Genomic DNA, 27941 nt, shown 5'->3' with positions numbered 1-27941 from the left:
AAGTAACTTCGGCTTTTTTCTAGTTAATGGCTGAGAAGCCATTCATTAGAAATCAAATTAACAAACCAAACTTACCAAAAATACTTTTTACATGCATTATTGTTTATGAATTTGTAAAACATGAACATCTAAAAATAAAACAACATAGTTCAAGTCAACAAAGAATCAGGATTCATTTAATGCGTTCTATGAAGAAAAAAGGTTTGTATTAAAATATAATATGTAAGAATATCTATTAAAAATGTAAATAAAGCTGAGGAGAAAAACATTTAACTTGTGTCACTAATAGTTGTTTTTATTGTGTAATGAGAAGACAAAGGAAATTAACTGTTCTTTGTTGATTATTGAACTCCATCCAAACAGAAGCTCTCTCTCTTTCTCACTATGTGAGTATGTGTGTGTGTTTGTGTGTTTATGTTTGTGTGCATGAGCGGAAAGTGGAGGAACAGGTTTAAGACCAGCACTTCCTGAATCACCGGTTTGAGTGAAGCACTGATTGAAACACACATACACATTTGTTTTCATGCATTGTGTGGGCATTAAATAGATTTGTTTTTGTACTTTGTTAAGATTTAGCTATAACATATTTATAAACACTAATAATCTAACCTGAACCTAACATTCCTTGAACCCAACAAGAAGAGAAGTCCTGATAAGGTGAGTGTGTTAAGAGGTGTTGGTCCCCACAGTGTGGTATATTCCTGGTACACATACACTTACACACACTCACTTCCTGCTAGTTTCCAAGGTGATTAACATCCTCATCAAAATTCACAAAAGACATCAACACCTCAACCTACGCATGACAATGTAAAAAATATTAAGACGAAAAAAATACTCCAGACATTTATGTTACACGATATTTGCATGACACAGAGCTTTGTTATTCTCACACACAGTAAAAAAACATCAGCTGACTGCAGACAGGTTTAAGAATATAGTGATAAAAAATAAAAGAGGCTAAAAAACAAATGTAGATTAAAATAAATAAAATCTGCTCCATTTCAAGCTAAAATATATAAATTGAAAATCTGGGATTTTCACAGAGCACAGAAATCTTGAGTGTTTTGAAAATAAAAAAACAAACAGAATATTTGATTAAGTGAAATGAAAAACAAATATCTCTGTGCTTTTGTCCAAAATGATGAGTTTACTTTTGATGTTATTTCTTGGTGGATTTGAGAAATTATTTTGTAGGATTAATACTAGCACTATATGCTATTTTTAAAGAAAATGGAACAATAAAAAACTACAAAGAAGTTCAGGAAAATATTTTTTAAATGTTTTATATTAAATCACTCTTAGCTTGTTTTCCCTCAAAGTGCTTTTCACCTCAGAGTCACCTGGGCTCTAGAGCACATTCCCAAAAAGTTAATGTCTGACCAGACCAGGAAAAGCTTGAAGTCCTGTGTATATCTGTCTCTCTGTGTATCACTCAAATTTACCAAAAGGTTTCTGATAAAAAGGGGTCATAGGTTCACTCAAACATTAGCTTTAAAACCAAATAATAGAGGTTTAGGAACCATAGAAATAGACTTAATATGAACAGAGTTTGATAATAGCATTAAAAGCATTTGGTAAATGTGGTAAGAAATGAAACACAAATGCTCTTTACTTCTTTTACTTGGAAGATGAGTCATCTCTTTTCAAATCCACCACTTTGAGTCCCTGCTATGAAGAGTGGCTCCCCCCTCAGGCAAAAAAAAAAAAATCTGTTACTCAGTTACTTGTTTCATACATTTTAAACTGACTTATTACCTATACCTAACATAATCATATTATTTACTCATTCACCTTTAACAAGAGTGCAATTAATTCTGTAATTATAAAAGGCAGAGTAAATAGTTATACATTGGATTGCAGCAGTAATGCCAATCTAAAATGAATTTAAAATAAATGACTATGTGCATTACATACAGACAATAGATGGTATTGATTGGCCTGGACAAAGCCATGGAAAATCCTCTTTATTTTGGACACAACTGGACAGTAATTCTCATGGTTTTATTTGAGAGTCATGTTACAGTCAAAGGGTCAGACTGAGAGATATTTTGTTGACTACAATACATCATAATAATCAGCAGGTATCTTAAACTAGGAGCATTGTTACAGATACAGCAGATTTCCCTCAATGATTCTTATGCTTTTTTAATACTCAGTGAAAAGTTCCCATTTCCTCCACACCCACCTCCCCCAAATAAGTTTATTTCCACAGACAATGTAAAAGCCATCAAAGTGATTGAGCTATTACACAAAAAGAAGGAATAAAGAAGAATCCTCCACAATGGTAAAGTAAGCAAAAGCACAAAACGCTGTAAAAACACAGAAGAACCAAACCCACCCTCGCAAACTCATCCCCGGCAAAGCGATAAGCACACAAAAATTTGAAACGCTATGAATGAATGCTTCTGCAACATTACTAAAATTCCTGACCCAGGATCATTCTCCAGTAATTAGCCCACCACCCAACTCACAAACTGATTCATAACTCTTAAACAATTAAATAACTCCGTAACTTAGATGAGTATTTATTACTTTTCTCTAATACAGAATATAAGGCCACAAAACATAACTGACTGGACACATAGGTTGTGAATCACACTGTACAGTATATGTGTGGACAGCACAGACACATGATCTAATATAGTTAAGACTTAGTAGATGCTTTGTGTAAATGGTACTGTATATTTAGGACAATAATGTCTCTGTAGTTGGGTGTACAGATGTGTGAAATTATGTAACTTACTTCACAAAATGCACCAGACTGTCAGAATGAACTGATCTGTAATAAGTTCAACTCAAACATTTTACATCAAACTTGTCCAAAACTGTGTCAGTAGTGAAACGCACCAGTGAGTGGAAATGTAAATGGATCAAAATTAGAGTGGTAATGTTTATTTTGTGTTTGTCTGTAGTGATAGTATACGTGAGTCTTACGGTGTCCATGATGGACATAGTTAAGAATAGGCCTCAACAAATGTCCATCATAAATGTGTTTCTATTTTTCTGACACTGAGGTTCATTGGGAATACACAATCTATGATTTGGTCTACAGGGTTTGTACAAGTACCGAAACACTCACAGTGGTGTCAGTGTTAGATGCTGAGTCAATATATTGTGTATTTTATTTTATGGCAGAAAACAGGTATCAGTACAGGGCCAAAATCAGCAGAAAATCCTGAATAGAATAAATCCAATCCAATTTAGAATAAATCCATCCTGAAATAGGACACCCTCACACTATATGATATACTGTCATCTATGGTTTATTTTCTGTGATGTGAAAAGCGTGCGTAATCTCTAATCTATGCAAAAAGTCTAAGTACTGTGTGAAATGGATAATGCAACATTAAAGCGAAAAGAGACCAGACTTGCATAAATATTCATCATTCATCTTATCACCTGAACACAATATTCAAATAAATAACATAAATAAATAAATAAATAGATAAAGATAATATGATAATTTATGAAAAAAAAACAAAGATTTCACATTCAAGGGGTGATATGTTACTCCACACCCTCACAATCCGTATTAGAAGAAAATACTGACAGGCCACACAGGACGAAACAGGAGAAACACAACATGATGCAGTTTGTCTCAACACACTCTTTGTGTGCATATGTCATTTACTCACATTACCCAACTTCTTGCAGCAAAAAGCAAGTCTTATGTGTTTTCTTAGTTTGTAACTAGAACCATGTAACACATGTTAGACTATAATAATACACCATACATTTACCATATCAATTACAAATTAATCAACAAAAAACAGCAGGGACCACAAATGGCATTCCGCATCTATCTATGTATCTGTCTACCTGTCTACCTACCTATATAACTACCTACCTACTTAGCAACAAATCTAGCAATCTAACTACCTACTTATCAATCTATCTACCTATCTACCTACCTATCTCTATCTATCTTATGGGCCAAAGCACAGCATGCAAGCCATGCACACAAAAGCATGATGTTAACTATACCTATGCAATTTTAAATTCCTTTTTTTTATTACTTTAATTATTTTCCAGACTCTCACCTACCAATGCCACACAGAACTACACTATTTCTAAATGTCTGGACTGATTTGTATATCTATGTGCTGTATGGACGTGCTGCAGATAGATCAGCCAACAACCGTGTTAATACTGCACTATGTGGAAGTGTTGTAAGCAGACATGCACTTATACCTTTTTCCACAGCCTTCCAACCTTTGCCGCTATCTATACATTCACCTTATTTTTATCCAAATTTACATTTAACTGATCCAGCCAGCTATTCACGACAGCACCTTTCTAACACCACATAGCCACAAAGCGGCATGCAACACCAACCAGCTCCACTGCTCTAAAACACATGCATACTGTCTACTGAGCCACAACACCACAACTGTAACAGTGAAGGAGCAAAGCCATGCAGAAGAGCACAGCAGGGCACAACTCAGCTCTAACTAACACAGTTACTGACTGCCAAGAAAAGGAGATAGTTGCTTGATGTTAGCTGCAATGTGTTTTACTTTCTATCTGTGTGTATTGAGACAAACTGCCAAACAATCTTAATGAAAATATTTCCTACAAAACCTAAACTGAAAATTCAAGTCTGACATGGAGTCAATCACATACTCCTTCAGCTCATTATACTGTAGCAAAACAGGTGTCTTTTGCCACATTGAGTCATTACGTACAATGAAAGACTGAGATACAATGGAGGGGATAACTAGTGAATGAATGGAAACACTGAGGGGGATGAGCTATGGATACTTCACTGATACTGTGTTAAAAAGGAGCCTTTTATGCTTAAAGTGGAGAAGTGAGCAGGGAGGAGACCCAAATATGTTTGTCTGTTGTATCCATATGTATGTGAGTGTGCATCTGTCTGTGTGTGCACATATCTACATGTCATATCTAGATGTGTGAACATGTGTGATAAGTCCATTTACACAGACCATCTGAAGGGTCTAGTAACCACACATTTGCAAAACAAAAAGAGAAACAAACTAAATTGAACCAAATACTACCATAACCCCAACTGACCCCACCCTTTTCCCCAAAAAAGCCCTCATACCCAAATGAGACCCTTCACTTCTTATTCTTCAACTGATTGGCCAACCAGTCAAGGCCCTCATACAGGCCATCACCACTGGTCGCACAGGTGGCCTGGATATACCAGTTACGGTGACGAAGAGAGTGGAGACCCAGCTTATCTGTAATCTCAGCTGCATTCATCGCATTGGGCAGGTCCTAAGATGACATGATTAAGAGAGCAGGAGGTTACATTTGGAGTGAATGTCAAAGGTCATTGAACAAAAAACCTGCTTTTTGAAAAAACCCCAGCTACACATACATTCAAATGTTGGCTAGTTGTAGTGTATTTAAACATTTCCTAAAACACTGCACAGAAGTTAATTTCATTGTTTTGCAATGACAATAAGGATTCTAATCTGAATCCTCTAAATTTGGGTGGCAACGTGCACATAGGTTGAAGTAGTCTAGTTTTTGGGGTGCAACATATTTTAAGTTCCAACAAATTTCTGTCTGTAGTTCAAAGTATTATTTCTCTGATTAGGCAAAACCCAAAATCCTTTAGGAGTTGGTGCAACTGGTTGCTTGCTTAAAAATGATCATTTGTAAGACTATTCAGTTACCACTATCAATTATTCCAAAACTGCTTTAATACATATATGTGCGTTATGAATCTAAGGAACCTTCTACCTAAAGTGAATCTGAAGTTTCACTCTAGAAGTTGTAATGTTAATAGAGCAGATGCATTTTGTAACAGACTGGATGTATAATAGATGGTTGAATAGATGACTGGATGTATAGATACTTGGATGAAAATAAGGAGAGAAAGATGTAAAACCTGTTTGTTGGCGAAAACGAGAAGAACAGCATCACGCAACTCATCTTCTGCAAGCATCCTCATCAGTTCCTCCCTGGCTTCATTCACTCGCTCCCGATCATTACTGTCTACCACAAAGATCAAACCTGCAGCCAAACACAAGAAAGATCAAAGAGCACCCGACTGTTAGTGTGTGTCAGGAGAGAGGGCGGTGGGAGTATTAAGAGGGACGTTACAGGACTTACCCTGTGTGTTTTGGAAGTAGTGTCTCCAGAGAGGTCGGATCTTGTCTTGGCCACCCACATCCCACACAGTAAAGCTGATGTTCTTATACTCTACTGTCTCCACATTGAAGCCTTGGGGGAACACATACAGGGAGAAAACCTTTTATTTTGTGTCCTATAATCATGCTCATTTATTAAACACTTCCAATCACTGAAGAGATGAATATTGTAATCACCCACTGTTAGCTGCTATACTTTACATAGTTTCCGAAAACAATCTCATAATCAATACAAGGCTGATCTTACGGTGTTTCCAATAATTCCCATTTATCTTTCCGTTTTGGTAGCATCCTTTTTTGCTGACCAGCAAAAATGATCTAATGTTGTATCATCACATTTGGCTGATGAATTTATTGCATAGTGTCATACTGGCTTTGTGCCTGAGTTTCCTGGCAAGTGGCCATCTTTCAAGAAGTTCATACTGATTTACTTATTGTGTGCTTTCAAAGATTACACTTAACTAAAATTCAAATAAGTGTAAGGGATGTGAAAATGTATGTTTTTGGAATTTAAGTTTTTCAGGTTGACTTTAGGACTGCCTTTGAGTTCAATTAATCTCCTAGAGTAAGTTAACACAAACAACTAAAAGCATGACATTATTATTTCTGTGTGCAGATCAGTACAAGGTTGTGCTCTTACCAATTGTTGGGATGGTGGTAACAATCTCACCCAGTTTGAGTTTGTACAGGATAGTTGTTTTACCAGCTGCATCCAATCCAACCATCAGAATCCTCATCTCCTTTTTTCCTATCAGACTCTTCAGCAGATTACCAAAAATATTCCCCATGATTCAGCAGTGAGCTTCTTCAAACCAGCAATCTGAAATGTACGTGTGGGTGTGCTGTGAAGCTCTGTGCTGGCCAATCCACACAGGTACAACTATGATGGACCGAAGGCTGGATCCAACTAGGTTTAATGGATGAAAGAGACAACAAAAATGGCTGAAGAGAGAAAAGAAAGAAATATCTTAACCTGAATATTTACATGAATGTGACACACACACATTCACTCACACATGCGTGGACACACACAAATATTTAATGAGCATCCCCCAGCACACAGAGACACACACTGAGCTGTGATGCTGCCATTTCTTCAGGCTGTACTCCAATCTGTTCATCCCTCTCTTCTGCTCTTCCGTTCACACAGAAGTGTCCAAGAAAGCAAAACCCCTACCAGCCCTTTTTTACAGTTCTCTAATACTTCTAATATCTCTCTTTAATTTAGTCATTGAGATGTATACAGAATCAGCGAGTGTGGTCTGACATTGTGTTATCTGTTTAGAGCTCAGATTTCTTGTGCTGATAGATCCCTGTGGTTGCAGTGTCTTCAAGAAATGTAAAGCCTTTTTATATATTACCAAAATCAAACAAACAAAGAAGCTTTTCAAGTAAATGCTTCACTCGTCTGGTTCTTTTCACCAGCACTGTGAACAACTCCTTTATTTTCCAACAGCACTGAAAGTATCAGCCAGAAGTGTGGCTGATTTCTCAATTGATGAAGAGCATCTTGTACCTTAAATCCTGTTAAATTATATGCAATTAAATAAAATGTTTATTTTACGGCAACATTTCGATGCTTTATTGTACCAAAACAACTTTCGTTTCATACAAATATTTACAACCTCTTTTTATTAATTAGACTAAACAAACAGATTTATCCTACAGTGTCTTTAAAAACCCATAGATAAAATATCTCTGTTCTGATTAGCTGTTTATGTGTAGAAAGTAGCCTGTGCTGCAACACTCATAAAGAATGAAACTAAACTATTGAAGCAGGCTAAAGTAGGTGAAACTGGTGGCTATAACGTATGTACAAGTGCTGTTTTTGACATCACAAAAGCAATGAATTTCAAATGGGCATCTTAAGAGTCTTTTTGTGGTTTCCATAAGGAACATATGGTCTGTAGGAGTAAACAATATATTCTGAATTTTGAACAGCATTGCCATTTAACCTCAAGCTCTATTATTTCAAGTCATCCACATTAACCCCTTAAAACGCATCTCTGAAGGCACTGGTTCCATGTTTATGATGTAAGAGAATCTGACTGCTTGAATTCTATGGTATTGGATTATATTAGAAACCCACAGTTTGAAGTGTAAATGTTCAGCAGCAGTTTACTTATTTCGTTCGTGATAGGTATTCAAGAACATGAACAACACCACACAGACGTGTTAGCAAGATTAAAAACTTGATTTCCCTGGAGGTGGTTTCACAGGACATGGGCTCTTTAACATGGCCGTGCTGTCCGTGGTGCTGACAGCGCGGCACCCCTTCAGCCTCACTCGGTTTACACGGTCCTCAGGAAATAAAAGCCACAGTTTAAAACACAGATTAACGCCCGGAATGTTTCCGTTACCACGGTATATGGGGAAAATGTTGCCTTGGTAACTGGCTGTAACCGTTCTGGGCCCAGTATCATTAGCCTGAACGTGCTTTACGGACGAAGGCCGCTTGTATCTGACACACAACGACGAGAAGCACCGGCTCTTACACCCACCGCCGCAGATATTTTCATGCCTCACACGAACTTAGCGTATTACCCGGTTTATGAACTCACTCCGGTCTACCGTTCTACCTTAAAAAGGGCACCACTCTGGTCCCTCAAAGACATGAACCTGAAGCAGTTATTATTCGAATTTAACGTTCTACCTTAAGACATGCAGCCATTGCATGTAACTGCTGCACCATTTAAGGTGGAACAGAAAATTCCAGCAAAAAATCTGACGAACGAGAAGCCAAATACAGCTTCGTCTCACTTGACGCCACAATGAAAAATACAACAGCATCGAATTTAAAACACCATATAAAGCATTTGCTTACAAATAAAACGAACCGGAGTGGGAGGCTTGAGATCAGATGCCGTGCATGACTAACCATTATCAGCCTCCATTCATTCATCCGGCGACATTGAGGAACTGGATCAGTGCTGAACCGCCCTGCACACGGCCTGTTCTCCTGTACAGCCTTAAATAACGCTCTAAACACATCCCCGCAACATTAAGCTCGCTTTGCTGTCCCTAAACCACAAGAAACCTGAAATATTCCTCCGACAGTCTTACCTCTGAGGATGACACCAACCACTTTTCTCTCGGTGAGGTAGGAGAAAATCTCGCTAAAGGCCTGCTATGTACGTGGGGTTTCTCGCGAGAATCAAGCCCACTCACGCAAACGCCACCTCACCATTCTCCAGGTTCAGTATCCTTTAATCCAACACACAGGTCAGGTCAAGTTTCCTTTCCTTCATTCTTCACTATCATGTACATTTAAGTGGATACAGTCTTGTGCAAGGTTGAACACCAAATGTTTGGTTGATGTTTTAAAATTATAATACAACACATTTACAAGGAGCAAATACAAACATGTTCTGGTATGTTCTGCAAATGTTGTGCAGTCTTTATTAATTTGTTGTTATTAACTTTGTGGTTATATTATTACAGATCATTTTTAACACTGCAGTGATGTTGGTACATGTTGGTGTATAAGTGGTGGTAGGAGTGGATCAGGCAAAGTAGTGCTCTTGAATTTTGTTTTAACACCCATTATTGCTGGAATGAGGATACTCCACCAACCAAAACACAACAGATAATGTTGCTGTCACACAGCTCCAGAGTACTGGGGTTGTGGGTTCGAGCCTTTCCCTGGGTGACTGTCATGTGAGGAGTTTGGTGTATTCTCCCTGAGTCCCTGTTGGTTTCCTCCCACGGTCCAAAAACAAACATTGGTAGGTGGATTGGCTATTCCAAAGTGTCCATATGTGTGAGTGTGTGAGTAAACGTGTGAATGTGTGTCGCCCTGCGATGGACTGGCACCCTCTCCAGGGTGTGTTCCCACCTTGCACCCAGTGATTCCGGGTAGGTTCCAGACCCACCATGACCCTGATAAGCGGTTACAGACAATGAATGAATGAATGATTCAGAGTGCCTAGGCTTAAAAGAGACTCAGAAGGGGTGAAATAAGGAGGATAAGATATGATCAATATGCACATTTATGCAAGGAGCCAATGGGAGGAGTGAGTTTTAGAAGTTTAATCTGATCAAAAAATGTATCATATATAAATTTGACTAAACACATTCAAACATAATAAAATGAAAAACAACTATATCTTTGTTTTGTTTTGTTTTTGCTTTTTAAAATGAGGCAGGACTGGAATCTGAAAGCTCTGGAAGTAAATAGTTAATCTGAATCTTAGGCCTGGTACACATATACTAACCGCTCCATCTTGGTCATGGTTGTGGTGGATGCATAGCCTACCCAGAATAATGGAGTATCACACGACTGACAAGATGGCATACCATTGAAAGGCATCACACATTCACCCAGTCACTAACACACTCTCACCTGTAGACAGTTTTACACAGCAAATCCACCTACAAACATGTGTTTTTGGAATGTGGAAGTACACAGGGTAATTACATTAGACACAGGCAGAACACATCCAAGTCCTCACAGGCAGTGACCCAGGGAGGACCATACCCAGGACCCTGAGACACCTGGAGGTTTGTGGCAGTGACACCTCCTGCTGCGCCGTCATGTCTCCCAATAACTATAGTATCAATACTTGCATAACATTTGTATGATATTTTAGCGATTTTATTCTAGAAAGCTCATTGTTGCCATTTTGCTTCAATAAGCAACTGATGTTAAATGTGTCAGACACAAGTTGGCTGACATTTGGTACCGTAGTGTGAAGGAACGGAATTAAAGTTTGTGGGCATAATTTTAATGTAGCCATTATACGCTACATGTCCAAAAGTGTCCGCTGCTCATTCAGTGTTTCTCTTAATGTCAGAGGTATCGACTGGCTGAGAGTTCCCCTCCCTTTGCTGAAGACCAGACATTATGTACACTATATGATGCAACATTAATGAGCTCTGGTACTGATGTTGTGGTATTAGTTATAATTACAAATGTCATTCATCTTGAAGTTAATCCTGTGAAGTTTTCTACCCTTCTGGCCAACACTTGCCATTGGGCAAATTGACTGTAGGCTTGTGTGCAGCTGCTCCAGCAAATTAAATTCCTTTTGTTTTTATGCAGATTTTATAATGTATGTTTGTGTCATAACTTGTGGCACAAATGATAGGTACTCTAATTACCAAAGAATGAAAAATGGAGATTCAATGTTTTGTTCTGGCATCGTTGATATACAAACAAATGCTGAGCACACAGGAAATGTCTTTGTGACATTTGAAATCCTAAAATTAGCTGAAATTACAGGGTGTGTCTGAAGTGGGCCTATCTACTGAGTCAGTGCTTAGCAGGCAATGTTTTAGTATGACACTAACTATAAAGGAACCTGGTTGGAGAGTGACTCTTCAAGCTGAAATATGTAAGAATGCTTACAATACACCAGACATCATATATCATATATTCATTTTACACATAGATTTTATTCATCCTAAAATTGTAATTTAATTAATTAAAGAAAAAAGCCTTCTAAAGTTTTAATGGAAGTCAAAGTAAAAATATTTTATTCCAAACAATTTTGGAGTCTTTTGGTTGGCCCATTCGTAATGACATACATTTGTATGCTGCTGGGTTCAAATGATGTAGTAAAGTAATAGACAAAAATAGGGACATGTTTATATTTGGACAGCGACGATTTGTAAGGTTGTTAGGTTTTTGCAACATGTTTTTGTATTTACAGCACATGTTTATACAGGCAATGTGTTGAGTCGGTCACCACGCTTTATTTCAACAGACCACTAAGCTAGCTTAGAGCTCTGTTTTGAAAGAAACTTGGTTTCATTCGTGTATGGTTACATTACATCATCTCATTCAAACGCAATATGTGGACCACAGAGTGATACAAATCACTGAATAATGTACCTTGTGGAGCATTTTGTTAAACGTGGGTGAGCCTGTGAGTAGGGGAGTTAACAACGTCATTGAGATGTTTTATGTTTAAGAATAAAACACACAAAGAAAAGAATAAAAAATAAATAAAAAACAAACAGAATATGGGCCCTTTAAGTGATGACACGCCTTATGGTACAGTGGCGGGGAAGATGTTAGTTCTCCAGCGCCGCCTGGTGTCTGTGGTGGGGCGTTGTGCTGGTGTTTCCCGGCGGCCTGCGGAGACTTGTGTTGGCGGAATGTTTGAGGCGGAGACTCCATGTATTGGGACAGAAATCTCAGCTCCAGCGCTCCGTTATCAACCTTCTACAGTAACACATCAGCCTTAACTGGCCACGAGTCGTTTACTGTTTAAATACAGAGGGTCACAGATCTTCTGTGCAGTTCAGCGCCACGGTTTTCTCCCACAGTGTTTGCAGAGGTTAACAAGCCTCAAGTTTGCTTTAGGCAATTTACTACGGTTAATATAGAAAACATGAGGCTTCTGGGAGGAATCCTTATAGTTTTGCTCGCTGTATTTACCTTCGCTGCAGCAGAGGACGGCGAAACGGAGAGAAATATGGAGGAACTGGTGGTGGAAACACTGGTGAGTTTTGAAGTTTTCTCCTTTAGACTGAAGACTTTCTCCATCAGGACACGTAGCACCAATTACCTTTTACGTATTGTTTCACTACTTGCACACCCATTGAACATGTATTTAACCATTTTACTATTTATAGTCTCTTGCATTGAAATACATTCTTTAGACATAGGGATTTAACGAACAATGTGTGCATTTGTTTTCCCCTTCTTTAGTCAAAGCCAGAAACGTGCACAGTAACGTCTGTGATGGGAGACACGCTTCAGATCCATTATACGGTAATACAACAATACAGGATAGTTTATGCCCTTTACCGCATTTTTAATATTCTTTTCTAAAACCAGGTACCGCCCTGTACTGTCCTGACACTGAAGTTTGGTTTATATTGTTTCTCCGTTCCACCTTAAACAGTGCAGCATTTCCATTCTGACGCCTGAGTTAGGTCCTGGTACTAGAATGGAAAAGCTCCGCTTTTTAAGGTGGAACGGAGAATTGGCGCAATAAGCTTTCTTCAGATTTCTTCGGTTTTGTGTGTTTCCAGATAACAATGGCACGTTCAAATAGATGTGTAACGTTAATCTCGTAAGGCACGGATGTTAGTAATAAGTGAAATCCAGATGTTAGAACTGAACTGCTGTATAGGCTAATTATGAATGAGAGGAGGGCTATAGCCTTAGCGACACACACTGTAGTGAAGGGTGACGTGTGATTGTGTAGTTCAGAGACAAACCCAGTGAACAGAAGAAACGTGATGATGTGTCAGCAGCACGACAACGTGACTTGGCCAAGGAAACTACGGTTTTATAAAGAAAGAAAGAAAAAAAAGACTGCTACATGCATTAAACTTTACGTGCCTCAAGATGAGGAGCAACACGTCAGCATATCCCTACAGGGCCGTAGTTCAAACAGCATTTAGTGAGATAGAAAACCAAACATGGCGTTAAAACAGTGGTACAGTTTCTTAAAAGGTATAATAATAATTGTGTGCTACTATTATTTCACCTCACTACATTATATCTGACGTAATGGCTTGTTAGTAAACTAAAAAAATAATTAATTATATAATTGTAAAATGACATCTGTAAATGATTCCAAAGTCAATACCCACCTAAAAGTGAACTAACTGTGAACAACTGGTGTGCAGGGGCGGCTGATGGATGGGAAAGTGATAGACTCCTCTTTGTCCCGAGAGCCCCTGGTTGTAGAGCTTGGAAAGAGAACAGTAATTTCAGGTGTGTCCTGTTCCCAGAATTTCTCTGGCTGGTCATATTTATACGTTTGCCATATAGCCGATGTGGGTGCATGGTTCATTGCTCAGATTTGTAAAATTAATATTTCCTATTGGTTTCTGAAATGTCTTATTTATCCAACAGGCCTTGAGCAAGCCCTTGTTGGTGTCTGTGAAGGGTAAGTATCAAAATACCTTTAAAGCTCTTATTATTATATTATTATTAGCTTATTATAGAACTCACAAGCTGGGCCTTTGGTTTAGGTGTATTTGAAGTGTTGAATAAAAATAGAAATGGTAAATATCAAATAAAATCTCCAACATATTCAGTATCTACAGTTGAAGATATATTTTGCTGATAAAATTAATGCATAAGGTCAGAGAATTGCTTACAAAAAAAAAGTTCGGATTTGGGCCATAAGATACAAGTACAATATTTCTGGATGAAGCCATTTTTAAGAATTTTGAAAAAATCATAGCGCTGATAATATTTAATTGCATATTATTGCTTTTATAACAAAATCTAAGATGCCTCAGATATAATTACTTAAAATATTAATTTATCATAACTTTATAAACTTTTTAATCCACTGTATTCTTCCAGTAGTAGCTGACAAAAAGAGAGAAAGTTTTACATGTTTTTTTTTTTTAGTGAGAACTCATTGCCAATTAGAGGAATAATTTGAAATGTCCCTATGTATTATTTTTTTTTTATACTTTCTCTCCTCAGACAAAAAATCAAGGCTACCATTCCATCATATCTAGCCTATGGAAAGAGAGGATATCCTCCAACTATCCCAGGTAACACACACACACACACACACACACACACACACATTTTCGGAATTTCTTCCCACCAAGCCAAAACAGTGACTAGCACAGTGTTTGCTTTTGTGTTTGTAAGCAACAATATTTAAATACCAGGTCGGCTAACTTTGTTGTTGCTGTGTCAGTTACAAAAATGATTGGTCCATGAATTTTTGTCTAGCAAAATTTTGCAAAAATCTAGGAACTAGGAGCAAAAAAAAAAAAGTTCACTATCTGCACAGTTACGTTTGTTTTGCAAAATATTATTAATTATACGTGTGTTTAAATTAGTTTATATTTATTGAAATAAATCTCAAAAATAAATCACAATCTGTGTGTAAATGCTTTTATTTTTCCATATAGGAGATTAAAAACAAAACAGTAAACTGCAAAATATGCACGTACACGGGATATAGAGTAATGTTGTAGATAGACACATGGGGGTTTAGAGTAATGTCGTAGATAGACACATGGGGGTATAGAGTAATGTCGTAGATAGACACATGGGGGTATAGAGTAATGTTGTAGATAGACAAATGGGGGTATAGAGTAATGTTGTAGATAGACACATGGGGGTATAGAGTAATGTTGTAGATAGACACATGGGGTATAGAGTAATGTTGTAGATATACACATGGGGTATAGAGTAATGTTGTACATAGACACATGGGGGTATAATGTTGTAAATAGACACATGGGGGTATAGAGTAATGTTGTAGATAGACACATGGGGGTGTAATGTTGTAGATAGACACATGGAGGTGTAATATTGTAGATAGACACATGGGGGTATAGAGTAATGTTGGAGATATACATATGGGATATAGAGTAATGTTGTAGATATACACATGGGGTATAGAGTAATGTTGTAGATAGACACATGTGGGTGTAGAGTAATGTTGTAGATAGACACATGGGGGGTGTAGAGTAATGTTGTAGATAGACACATGGGGGTATAGAGTAATGTTGTAGATAGACACATGGGGGTATAGAGTAATGTTGTAGATAGACACATGGGGTATAGAGTAATGTTGTAGATATACACATGGGGTATAGAGTAATGTTGTAGATATACACATGGGGTATAGAGTAATGTTGTAGATAGACACATGGGGGTATAGAGTAATGTTGTAGATAGACACATGAGGGTATAGAGTAATGTTGTAGATAGACACATGGGGGTGTAGAGTAATGTTGTAGATATACATATGGGATATAGAGTAATGTTGTAGATATACACATGGGGTATAGAGTAATGTTGTAGATAGACACATGGGGATGTAGAGTAATGTTGTAGATAGACACATGGGGGTATAGAGTAATCTTGTAGATAGACACATGGGGGTGTAATGTTGTAGATAGACACATGGAGGTGTAATATTGTAGACAGACACATGGGGGTATAGAGTAATGTTGTAGATATACACATGGGGTATAGAGTAATGTTGTACATAGACACATGGGGGTATAATGTTGTAAATAGACACATGGGGGTATAGAGTAATGTTGTAGATAGACACATGGGGGTGTAATGTTGTAGATAGACACATGGAGGTGTAATATTGTAGATAGACACATGGGGGTATAGAGTAATGTTGGAGATATACATATGGGATATAGAGTAATGTTGTAGATATACACATGGGGTATAGAGTAATGTTGTAGATAGACACATGTGGGTGTAGAGTAATGTTGTAGATAGACACATGGGGGGTGTAGAGTAATGTTGTAGATAGACACATGGGGGTATAGAGTAATGTTGTAGATAGACACATGGGGGTATAGAGTAATGTTGTAGATAGACACATGGGGTATAGAGTAATGTTGTAGATATACACATGGGGTATAGAGTAATGTTGTAGATATACACATGGGGTATAGAGTAATGTTGTAGATAGACACATGGGGGTATAGAGTAATGTTGTAGATAGACACATGAGGGTATAGAGTAATGTTGTAGATAGACACATGGGGGTGTAGAGTAATGTTGTAGATATACATATGGGATATAGAGTAATGTTGTAGATATACACATGGGGTATAGAGTAATGTTGTAGATAGACACATGGGGATGTAGAGTAATGTTGTAGATAGACACATGGGGGTATAGAGTAATCTTGTAGATAGACACATGGGGGTGTAATGTTGTAGATAGACACATGGAGGTGTAATATTGTAGACAGACACATGGGGGTATAGAGTAATGTTGTAGATATACACATGGGGTATAGAGTAATTTTGTAGATATACACATGGGGTATAGAGTAATGTTGTAGATAGACACATGGGGGTGTAGAGTAATTTTGTAGATAGACACATGGGGGTATAGAGTAATGTTGTAGATAGACACATGGGGGTGTAGAGTAATGTTGTAGATAGACACATGGGGGTATAGAGTAATGTTGTAGATAGACACATGGAGGTATAGAGTAATGTTGTAGATAGACACATGGGGGTATAGAGTAATGTTGTAGATATACACATGGGGTATAGAGTAATGTTGTAGACAGACACATGGGGGTATAGAGTAATGTTGTAGATAGACACATGAGGGTATAGAGTAATGTTGTAGATAGACACATGGGGGTGTAAAGTAATGTTGTAAATAGACACATGGGGGTGTAGAGTAATGTTGTAGATAGACACATGGGGTGTAGAGTAATGTTGTAGATAGACACATGGGGGTATAGAGTAATGTTGTATATATACACATTGGGTATAGAGTAATGTAGATAGACACATGGGGGTATAGAGTAATGTTGTAGACAGACACATGGGGGTATAGAGTAATGTTGTAGATAGACACATGGGGGTGTAGAGTAATTTTGTAGATAGACACATGGGGGTATAGAGTAATGTTGTAGATAGACACATGGGGGTGTAGAGTAATGTTGTAGATAGACACATGGGGGTATAGAGTAATGTTGTAGATAGACACATGGAGGTATAGAGTAATGTTGTAGATAGACACATGGGGGTATAGAGTAATGTTGTAGATATACACATGGGGTATAGAGTAATGTTGTAGACAGACACATGGGGGTATAGAGTAATGTTGTAGATAGACACATGAGGGTATAGAGTAATGTTGTAGATAGACACAGGGGGGTGTAAAGTAATGTTGTAAATAGACACATGGGGGTGTAGAGTAATGTTGTAGATAGACACATGGGGTGTAGAGTAATGTTGTAGATAGACACATGGGGGTATAGAGTAATGTTGTAGATAGACACATGGGGGTGTAGAGTAATGTTGTATATATACACATTGGGTATAGAGTAATGTAGATAGACACATGGGGGTATAGAGTAATGTTGTAGACAGACACATGGGGGTATAGAGTAATGTTGTAGATAGACACATGAGGGTATAGAGTAATGTTGTAGATAGACACATGGGGGTGTAGAGTAATGTTGTAGATAGACACATGGGGGTGTAGAGTAATGTTGTAGATAGACACAATATACGTGTAATAAGTCTTAATAGAAATTTTTTGTAATTTATTAATTTGTGTAATTTTTGTGTAAGTTGTATTTCAAAGTTTAAACATTTTTGCATACTTTTGTCATTTTATGGTAACTGATTTGCAGTATTAAAAATGACTGTTGTCATTTTTCTAAATCAAAAAATAGCTTAAAAATGTTAAGTAATTTGAATATGGCCAGAAGCAAGAAGCTTTTCAAAGTGAAAGCGTAACTGAGAAAAATTGCAATGAAAATGCAAATATACAATAATCGATTAAATATGAAAATATTCTGTTTACAAATTCGTTTTTTTAAACTCACCAAATTAATAACTAATTTTCACATTTTTATTTCTCATTTACGGATTTGGTTTTTGGTTCATTCATTCATTATCTGTAACTGCTTATCCAGTTCAGGGTCGCAGTGGGTCCAGAGCCTACCCAGAATCACTGGGCCTAAGGAACACACCTTGGAGGGGGCAAAATTTTTGGCCCCTTTATCACAGTCCCAGTGCATGGACTGAATCTAGGTCCCCAAGATCACAAACACATTTTTTGTATATAAAACTTATTAAGTCAGAAATTGTCTTGATGCTGGCAACCACCAGCATCAATGTGATAATTCCTTCCTCTTTCTCTCTGTAGGTGACTCGGCGCTGGAATTTGAGGTGGAGGTGGTCTCACTAGTGCAACAGACTCCTTGGCAGAAGCTGGTGAATGATGTTTTTCCCCTTGTTTGCTTAGCACTAGTGCCCACTTTACTGGGACTGGTGGGTCTCTACCTCTACAAAAAGGCAAATGCACAGCCCCAGGGCAAGAAGAAGAACAAAGATAAGAAGAGCAAGAAGAAATGAGAAGGACATGACAGAAAAAAGAAACTATTTAAATAAAAAAAATGAAAAATTAAAAACAATTGTCTGTAGGTTTTTGTGGAAGAATTGACTTTTGTGGGGTTTTTTTTGTTATTTACTTAATTTTGGAGAATGAAAATACAGAAAATATTTTTACCTCTTAAAGCTGTATAAGTATTTTTGAGCTTGGACTATAAAGCTGATTTGTTTATGAGTTCAAAGAGAATAAGAGTGTAAAATGTCACATATAATATCTTAATATCCTAATGTTCTTTAAATGTATGTGGTGCTAATACGTCTGTGTTCTTTCCTTGTTATTGTAATTGGTTATACTCTCATCAGTATGTTTGTATCAGTATCTGTTTAATTGTTTGGTATCTATATGATACACATCAACCAGCAACCATCAAGAGTATTGCTTTTATATTTGCTTTAAGTTGTCTGTGTATATTCTTTACAATGTGTGTTGCACCACATGAGCTGCCTCTATGACTGTGTAGCGTTTTTGAGTTTGTGCCTCTGAGGTGGGAGTGGTTTGTAGCGTGGGGCGGGACACTAAGAGCAGTGGGTTGCGATGACGTAAGATCTCATCACTGACAGAGATTCCATCCAGGTACTGCTTAAGCAGAACCCTTAACTGCTGGTTCTCCTGGCTTAGAACTCTCTTCTCTTGCTCCAGGCACAAACTTTCCAGTAGAACTTTGTTGTAACGCTGCCAGAACTTTTCCAAAGCTGTGTAATCCAGCATTGCCTAAGAGCAAAATGAGATGTGAGTGATGTCAAAATATACATTTCAAAAAGAGAGGAGTTATAGGTTTATTCTAGCAGTCTCAGGTAGTAATAATATTTTTTTAATTAAATGCTGCTCTATTAATTGTTCAGCTGTGCATTTGAAGACAATGGGGTAGAAGCGGCCCTGCTTTGTTATTTATAATGGTAAAATACGACAGTACAGGTTGAGGTGATAATGTAGGAATACATAGTTTACCTGTGCTAGTTCTATAGATGGTGGCTCTACAGCATGTGCTCTCTCTTGACTCAGCTCCTCAGCATTTAATGATGATGTGTAGAAGGGAAGTACTTTTTCCTGTTCTGTCTCAAGCTTGCGACACATTTCAGCTAGATGTAACAGCTTTTCCCCCTGAAGAAAAGAAACAAAGGGGTATGACTCTAGCAAACAAAAACTTGGAACCTTATTTTAACATTATCTGTAACTTTTCTACAGTCTTTTTGATAAGTGATTGCTGGGTGAAGCTGGCCTGCTGTGTCAGTGAGGAGGTGAATGAAGGGAGTGTGTATTAAATGGGTGTACCTTTCCAATAATGTCCTGTAATTTCTTGGTGGTGTTATTGCTGTACATTGTGAGATCAGCTAGCTGTCTTCTCTCAGCTGCCTGGGCTTGAGTGAGCTTAGCTTTTAGCTTATGAACCATATGGGTGATCTCCTCACGAGCTGCACGAAGACCATGTGCAGACACCTCACTCTCCTTCTGACAGGAGCTCAGTCGGGAACGCAGAGCACTGATAGAGTCCTGCAGACAAACATTATAACATACATTCAAACCAGTTTATGAACCCACTGTATGTATGATGTCTTACATACACGGATCAACCACAACATTATGATCTCCTCCTTGTTTCTACACTCACTGTCAATTCTCTCAGCTCCACTGACCATACAGGAGCAGTTGTAGTTCTACAGTTACAAACTAGTCCATCTGTTGCTCTGCACATTTTGTTTTCCCCTTTCACTCTGTTCTTCAATGATCAGGACCTCCAGAGGACCACCACAAAGAAGGTATGATTTTCATGGTGGATCATTTTCAGTGCTGCAGTGATTTATGTGGAGATTGAGTCCTAGTGTGTGTTGTGCTGGTATGATTCGATCAGACAAGATCATTTTTTAAGCCCACAGTGCCATTGGTGGACTGAGAATAGTCCACCAAACAAAAAAAAAAGAACAGGATGAATATTATGGTTGATCTGTGCACATTTTATTATAAGATTTTACGTCCAGGCATCAGTCCCTTGCTTTCATAACTAAATCCCTTATATTTTAGATACAGCGTTTATAATTCATAGTAGGGATTTATCCGTGATAAATTATGTTATATTGTATTGCAAAACTGATAACGTACATTGCGGAGGTATGGAAATATATATGAAAATGGGTCACTCTCTTAACTACTGAATTATGTACTGAATTGTTTTAGCCAACATCCCACACCCACCTGCTTATTGCACAACAATGTTAACAATTTTTTAATATATTGTGAAAGCATCAAATTCAGAACCGTTACAGTACAATACACTTTACAGACTTAATAGGACTTGTAGATTTATATATAATTTGGAAGGGATTAAAGTGTTACATGACTTATACAGTGTAATTTTAGAACTTATAAATCTTGCATATATACTTTATCTGACCTGTAATTTCTGCAAGCGTCTCATCTGCAGGTCTATCTCTTGAGCACTGCGCTGCTCTTTGGTGCGAAGCAAATCGAAAGCAATGCGCCGGTCTTCAGTGGCTTCATTGTAGCTGCGTATTTCTTGCTGGAACTGACGATACAGTTCCTCCACTGAGCCTTCCAGCTGAATGCGGAGCGCATGCTTCTCCTCAATGTTCTACACAAATCAGACAATAAATCCCTACAGATTTTCTTTGAATTCAAAAATTCATACTTAAATATTTAACATGGCTTAATGCTTTTACATGATAAAAGGAAATGTAGCTGCAAAAAAACTATATGCAATTGTTCTGTCTCTAATGTGACACTTTTAAAGGAAAAAGTGATTATTTTAATAAAAGATATTCTGTTAACAGGTTTTGCTATAACTGAAGTACCCTATTTTTGATGTCATCATGGGTGCTCTGATAATCCTGTTTTGCCTTGCTGTATATTTCAGCATAGCGCTGTTCCATGGCAAGGGTGACACCCTCCAGATATTCACTCTCGTGTTGGTGCTGTGTCAGAATCCGATGCCTGAAAGCATTAAGCACTCAAAGCACTACACTGAAGTAGTAGGGTATTTCTGTACATAACAAATTGTCTGCCATACTGATCAAATTATTCAAACAATATTACTTAAAAACATGAAAGTGCTTGCATGTATATGAATTAGTGTATACCTCTCATCATTGTATTCAGAACTAAGATCCTCAAGGCCATTGTTCCACTGTAATTTTAGTGTAGACAGTCGACCTTTCTGGAGCTCCAGGAGACGATCCAAACACCGAAGATGAGCACGAAGAGCCAGTGCTGACTGTTGTTCTGCTTCAGTCAGATCAGACACCAATGACTACAACAAATACACATCTTTCTTAGAGCAGCTGAGATACATCAGTACATGAACATACTTACTTCAAATGTATTTAACCTTCCACCACATGGTGTTTGGAAAAGATGTTTCCTCTTTCAGATTTGCACGAGAGCTAGTGTCACAAGTTTCTGTGTGCACTTTTGAGCTACAATTACTGTAAAACATTTTGTTCAAGTCTATAGTGTTATACATAAAAGTCTTTAAAATGTCTTAAACCTGTTAAGTGAAGACAGTAGACAGTTTATCACAATGAAGCATCCCTTCATACCTTAATAACACTGTCCTTGCGGTCAACCACCCTCTCAAATGTTTGGCTGAGAATTGCAATATCATTGCGAAGCTCTGCTGCACGAGTCTGGCGCAGGACAGCACGCCACTGCTGGGTCAACTTGTGCAGGTTTATAGTACTGTTCCTCTCTTCTTTCTGAAGCTTATCCTGCCATAACACACACACACACACACACACAAAAAAAAATCAGTGCCGGTTCTAACTGACATCCAGGATTTAACACATATTTCATTCCTTTGTTTGTCTTTCTGAGGTGTAATACATCAGTGCACACAGTCAGTTAAATGTGAATTGCTTTTATTTTTGAGAATTGTTTAAAAATTATTTAGATTAGTTTGATGTGAAATATGGCATTCTAGAGAATCATACCGATACAGTATAGTGCAGAGTGTGGATAATGTTGACACAGAGAATCAGTTTCACTACAATGTTCTGCACCATCCTCACAAAACTCTAAATGACTTAATTGTACATATAACAAAAATTGTTGGAACTGTCCTTTTAACAAACACAACAGATAGGGTTGCTGTCACAGTTGCAGGGTCCTGAGGTTCTGGGTTTGAGCCACACTCTGGTTGTTTGTTGTCTGTTTGGTGCCTACGTGGGTTTCCCCACAGTCCAAAAACACATGCTGGTAGGTGGACTGACTTTTCAAAAGTGTTCAAAGTGTGTGAGTGTATGTGTCATCCTGAGAAGGACTGGCTCCCCCTCCAGGGTGTGTTCCCACCTTGTGCCCAGTGATTCCGGGGAGGCTCCGGACCCACCATGACCCTGAACTGGATAAGTGGTTACATATCTATGAGTGAATGATTGAATGTCCTTTGAACAGGAGTGCACATACTTACCTTGAGGAACTGAGTGAGCATGTCTTCCTTTCTTCTGGCTATTTCTTCCTCAGCCTGAGCTTTCTGCTGCATGTACAGTAGTCTCTCCTCCTCTGTCATCGCTGCCTGCTTTACTCCTCCCTTCTTCCCGATTTTCTTCGGCATGACTGCTAACCTTCAGCCTTCTTTTCTAGAAATCATGCAGATATTTGGGCACTCTTGAGACTAAAGCATAGTATATGTTTTGTTATTGTAAATTAATATTCATAACAAATGTATAGAATATTAATATTTAAATAATGTATAGAATATTAAGTTAAAAATCTAATGATTACTATTAATTTATAAAGGTGAGGTGAAACTTAAAGTAGATTAATTTACTATCGTTATTGATAAAAGGTGTCTTCAAACTTTAGAACATAGACTGCACCTTACATTTAAAATGAAATAAATACAACAAAGAAAGCCTTTAAACGTTGCAACGTTACCAGCGACGAAAAGCTCTGTACAGTTTAAATACAGCTGCTAGCTGAAGTATAACACAGAATAACAATCGAGGACATCTATACAGCTACTGAACTTACCAGTCACGGTGTCGACGTTAGTGTCGGTTTTTTATGAGGACTTAAGACCTGACAGTGTTGACCGTCTCCAGGCAACGAGAAGCTTCGGCTGCATTTTCCGTTAGGCCCTAGTGCCACTCACTTAAGCCACTAAGGTAGATAGATAGATATAATACCTTACCTTAAATTACAACTTCAAAATCGTTGTGATGTTTCGCTGACCTGTAATAGAGAGAATAAAGCCTCTATGTTCAGCACTGCAGAAATTGCCGCATTGAAGTTTTGGAGGAGGTACATAGGAAACCATTTACAGACTACAATCCATTTGATGTTCACACTTTTCCCCATGGTAGTATGTTAATGTTTGTTGAATTATGAGTGGATCAGACACATCAGTGCCGCTGGAGTTAGACACACTTACCTCGTTGGTCCATCTTGTAAAAATCAGAGAAAGTAACTCATGTATTGCTGCACAGTTTGTGCTGGTCATCCACTTTCTTTCACGGTCCAGATATGCTGTTGGCTGGATATATTTGGTTGGGGTTGGTGGACTATATTCTTGGTTCAGCAGTGACACTGAGGGGTAGGAGAATAGGCAGTGAATGTAGAAACAAAGAGATGGCATAATGTTATGGCTGATTACTGTATAAGCATCTTTAGAAATTACTCCACAAGGTGTGTGCTGTTCAGCGCTTCACGTCAAAAGACACGTCCTTGTTTGATTAAATCAGTAGTTCTCACTCCTGGTCGGCCATTGCCCTGCATCCTTTAGAGTTTCCACTGTTCCAAACACACTTTATGCAACTATTAATTGAATAAACAACCCTTTCAAATTTTAAATAGTTCTGATGGAGTTAGTAGAAAACTACATGCAGGGCAGAGACCCATCAGGACCAGGATTGGGAACCACTGGATTAGTCCAAATTATTGTAGGCAGAGATGTCCACGGATAGAATTTTCATTTCAGAAGAAATGTTGGATAAGCATGATTCAATATAGTGACCTATACTCATCTGGTACTAGTTTGTCACTTTTCTGTTCACTCAGGGTCTCACATAAATAAACATATCCACATTAAAGCTACCTCCTACACTCATTAATTTCATCAGCTCTTTGTAGCATAAAGCTGTACTTTGTAGTTCTAAAATACACTGTACTCCTACTGTTAGCTCACTTCCGCTCTGTTTTTCCAATGGTCAGTTTCCCAGGGTACTGCCACAGGGCAAGTGTTATTGGGTTATGCAAAGGTGGTGGCATATATGTTTGTGGTATAAGTACACCAGACCCATCAGTGCTGGAGTTTTTAAACACTAAGGATAGTCCACCAAATCTAACAATTCCAGCCAACAGTGTCCTGTGGGCAGCATCCAGTGAACACTGATGAAGATCTAGAGGACGACAACCACTAATTGTGCAGCAACAGATGAGCTACTCCTACTGCTACTAGGCCATTTCCCTGCTCACCAACTAAAACCAAATCTGGAAATATCAACAGCAATACTACTACTACTACTACTACTAATAATAATAATATATGTTTAAAATATATTATTTTAAAATAAAAAATTTAGAAATTAAAATTTCTAAAATGCCCCCAGAATTAATTTCACTGCTCTGTAAATATTCATGTGTATTTTATGAACTATGGGAGGCTGCAGTACGATATTCTTCCGCCATAAACTAACTCCTTTTGCATTTGGGCTGTTGGGTTTTTTAGGTTTAAATACCCAAACAATGTCACGATAATTTTAGTATATATATCTAATAAATTAACATTTTATAGAAAGTTTGTTTTTTTCACTTATTTTATTTGTTTACATTTTATTTCAATTTTTTGAAAAATAAATAATTTTCCGGAGACTTTTTTTTCGTCCGTGTTTCCGCGGAGGGAGACGGTTATTGGGCTGTGCTCCGCCTCTTCCGGTCCTCTTTCCTGCCTCTTGTTCACCATGGTGAGTCTCGAACGTGTCGCTACGAAGAAAAATGTGTTTTAATGTACTATATTTCGGTTTTAGCTTAAGCGAAGTATACGTACATGAAGCATTGTAGTCGTGTGAATGTGCTGAACATACTCGTTGTAGCAGTGGGGACAGGTTAATGGAGGATTTAGAGAAAAGAAAACGTGAGTCTCACGACCATGCGCTTGCCTCTCAGAGCAGCAGGCCGCATACTAGGCGCATAATTGAAACACCCAGCAGCTACTGTCAGAGTCAGGTTTAAGGTTTATGCGATTTTACCCCAGATTTATTTTAAATGTGTATGTTGATTTAAACATACACATTTAATATAACATGTTGGGCGAATCTGAGACGCTGTTAGGCTTGATTATGGACCCTGGGGTTTAACTTAATCATTGCTTAAATAGATCACGTTTATTTCTCAGTGAAGTGTATGAATTAAATTGTGTTGATCATCTTTGAGTTCTATACATTTTCAAGACGGCATCGGCAAAAGAGTGGACCAGCCAGTCACAGCTCAAAATGAAAAATAACACCGGGTTTTCATATAACACTTAACATTATCCTGGTCCAAACTCTGCATGCCAAATGTTCGCTATGACACTTTATTTATTAACCGGTTTGCTCAGGTTTTATCTCTACACAAAGAAATGAGTATAGTTTTTTTTTTTTAGAATTGGTCAGTGAGTTCTTATGAGAATGCATTTTCACATGTAAAATGAATGCATTGCTTTTATCTGGTAATAAAGGCATGATTATTCTTTAATATGAAAGTCATTTCTATTTTTCTTCATAAATATGCACATCTTAACTGTGATGGTCTTCTCATCATCTCAGACTAAGAAGAGAAGGAACAACGGACGTGCCAAGAAGGGCCGTGGACATGTCCAGCCCATTCGCTGCACCAACTGTGCTCGGTGCGTGCCCAAAGACAAGGCCATCAAGAAATTTGTCATTAGGAACATCGTTGAGGCTGCAGCTGTGAGGGACATCTCAGAGGCTAGTGTGTTTGACTGTAAGTAAAAAAGTTTGCTGTTTGAGATGCTTTTTGATTCAGCTGTTAGAATGATGTCCGTTGTGTCAGAGCAGATGGGTTGATACAAATCATCTCAATTTGTATATACCCTGTGACATGAAATAGATTATTGTTCTGACGATTATCTTTCACAATACATGTTAATGCAGCTTGTGTTCAGTGCACTTTGCTCTTCAGTGATTTATTGTTGCTAACTGTGTTCTCATTTTTCCTGTTCGTAGCCTATGTGTTGCCCAAGCTCTATGTGAAGCTGCATTATTGCGTGAGCTGTGCCATCCACAGTAAGGTGGTGAGGAACCGTTCTCGTGAGGCCCGCAAAGACCGCACACCACCGCCACGCTTCAGGCCCAGTGTAAGTTCACATTTAATTAGTGTAAACATTCACACAATTTTAAGAGGACACCTTTAAACATTGCATTGAAATTGAACACACCCCTGCATAATTTTTCTTTTTTTAACATCAAGACTGTATTTAAAGTGCATTACAGCAGAGTAATCTTAGGCTTATCTCTGTGTAACATGCTTTATACCCTGACTTTTGCTTGTAGTTTGTCTGATTTTGATCCATGTTTTTTGTAATTTCTTTTCCAACAGGGTGCAGCTCCCAGAGCTCCTCCTAAGCCTATGTGAAGAACTGGTGAAAAAACTGTACATTTTACGTACAAATAAAAGTGTTTTGAAAACATCTATTGTATGTGTAGTGTTATAATTTATTGAGTTTTACTAGCTTTAGCTCAATTTTTGCTTGCTTCACTCTGCTGTTAATTAGAACATGGCATTGTTGACTGAAAAGTGGTTTAGGATTAGGTAGCCCAACTTAGCTTCCCAAAATTTTAGATGCTTGTCAATTTAATTGTATCTGGAGTTTATTAATGCATGTTTGTGTGTAATGAGGAAAAAATGAATTCCCTTAAGCTGATATTTAAGACTTCAAGAAATTGGGTGCTTCACTCAACCACTAAAAAATGGAGGAAATGCTTCTAGAACATGTAGTGGTGTTCACAGATTTTCTTCTGGAGAGTTATCTTCATTTT

General features: G+C 37.9%; 4 protein-coding genes across 9 annotated transcripts; 2 read left to right on the top strand and 2 right to left on the bottom strand.

Annotated features, from left to right (window-relative positions):
- Positions 1-1872: 1872 nt before the first annotated feature.
- Positions 1873-9295, bottom strand: arf3b (ADP-ribosylation factor 3b). 2 transcript variants are annotated; one of them, XM_066662880.1, is made up of 5 exons: positions 9189-9295; positions 6766-7067; positions 6088-6198; positions 5864-5988; positions 1873-5244 (listed from the first exon to the last, which is right to left on the bottom strand). In XM_066662880.1, exons 2-5 carry the CDS (start codon positions 6911-6913, stop codon positions 5083-5085), a joined length of 546 nt encoding a protein of 181 aa, XP_066518977.1. In that variant the 5' UTR covers positions 6914-7067; positions 9189-9295; the 3' UTR covers positions 1873-5082. The 2 variants fall into 2 exon arrangements, with proteins under 2 accessions (XP_066518977.1, XP_066518978.1); XM_066662881.1 differs by lacking the exon at positions 9189-9295 and adding an exon at positions 9004-9101.
- Positions 9225-18933, top strand: fkbp11 (FKBP prolyl isomerase 11). 3 transcript variants are annotated; one of them, XM_066662879.1, is made up of 6 exons: positions 9225-9347; positions 12781-12843; positions 13710-13797; positions 13939-13972; positions 14524-14594; positions 18709-18933. In XM_066662879.1, exons 2-6 carry the CDS (start codon positions 12814-12816, stop codon positions 18915-18917), a joined length of 432 nt encoding a protein of 143 aa, XP_066518976.1. In that variant the 5' UTR covers positions 9225-9347; positions 12781-12813; the 3' UTR covers positions 18918-18933. The 3 variants fall into 3 exon arrangements, with proteins under 3 accessions (XP_066518976.1, XP_066518975.1, XP_066518974.1); XM_066662878.1 differs by having other exon boundaries at positions 9243-9319; XM_066662877.1 differs by lacking the exon at positions 9225-9347 and adding an exon at positions 12068-12571.
- Positions 18934-19006: 73 nt separating this feature from the next.
- ccdc65 (coiled-coil domain containing 65) lies at positions 19007-24198 on the bottom strand. 3 transcript variants are annotated; one of them, XM_066662873.1, is made up of 9 exons: positions 23935-24198; positions 23372-23540; positions 22506-22673; positions 22047-22216; positions 21762-21900; positions 21344-21541; positions 20227-20445; positions 19903-20055; positions 19007-19665 (listed from the first exon to the last, which is right to left on the bottom strand). In XM_066662873.1, exons 2-9 carry the CDS (start codon positions 23513-23515, stop codon positions 19369-19371), a joined length of 1488 nt encoding a protein of 495 aa, XP_066518970.1. In that variant the 5' UTR covers positions 23516-23540; positions 23935-24198; the 3' UTR covers positions 19007-19368. The 3 variants fall into 3 exon arrangements, with proteins under 3 accessions (XP_066518970.1, XP_066518972.1, XP_066518973.1); XM_066662875.1 differs by lacking the exon at positions 23935-24198 and adding an exon at positions 23839-23931; XM_066662876.1 differs by lacking the exon at positions 23935-24198 and adding an exon at positions 23786-23911.
- Positions 24199-25731: 1533 nt separating this feature from the next.
- rps26l (ribosomal protein S26, like) lies at positions 25732-27592 on the top strand. The gene is made up of 4 exons (XM_066665558.1): positions 25732-25865; positions 26709-26886; positions 27129-27259; positions 27502-27592. The coding sequence occupies exons 1-4, from the start codon at positions 25863-25865 to the stop codon at positions 27535-27537; spliced, it is 348 nt and encodes a 115-aa protein (XP_066521655.1). The 5' UTR covers positions 25732-25862; the 3' UTR covers positions 27538-27592.
- The last annotated feature ends 349 nt before the right edge of the window (positions 27593-27941 follow it).

Source organism: Hoplias malabaricus, chromosome 3, assembly GCF_029633855.1.
Source record: "Hoplias malabaricus isolate fHopMal1 chromosome 3, fHopMal1.hap1, whole genome shotgun sequence".
Lineage (NCBI taxonomy): Eukaryota > Metazoa > Chordata > Actinopteri > Characiformes > Erythrinidae > Hoplias > Hoplias malabaricus.
This window is presented reverse-complemented; position numbering and strand designations above follow the sequence as displayed.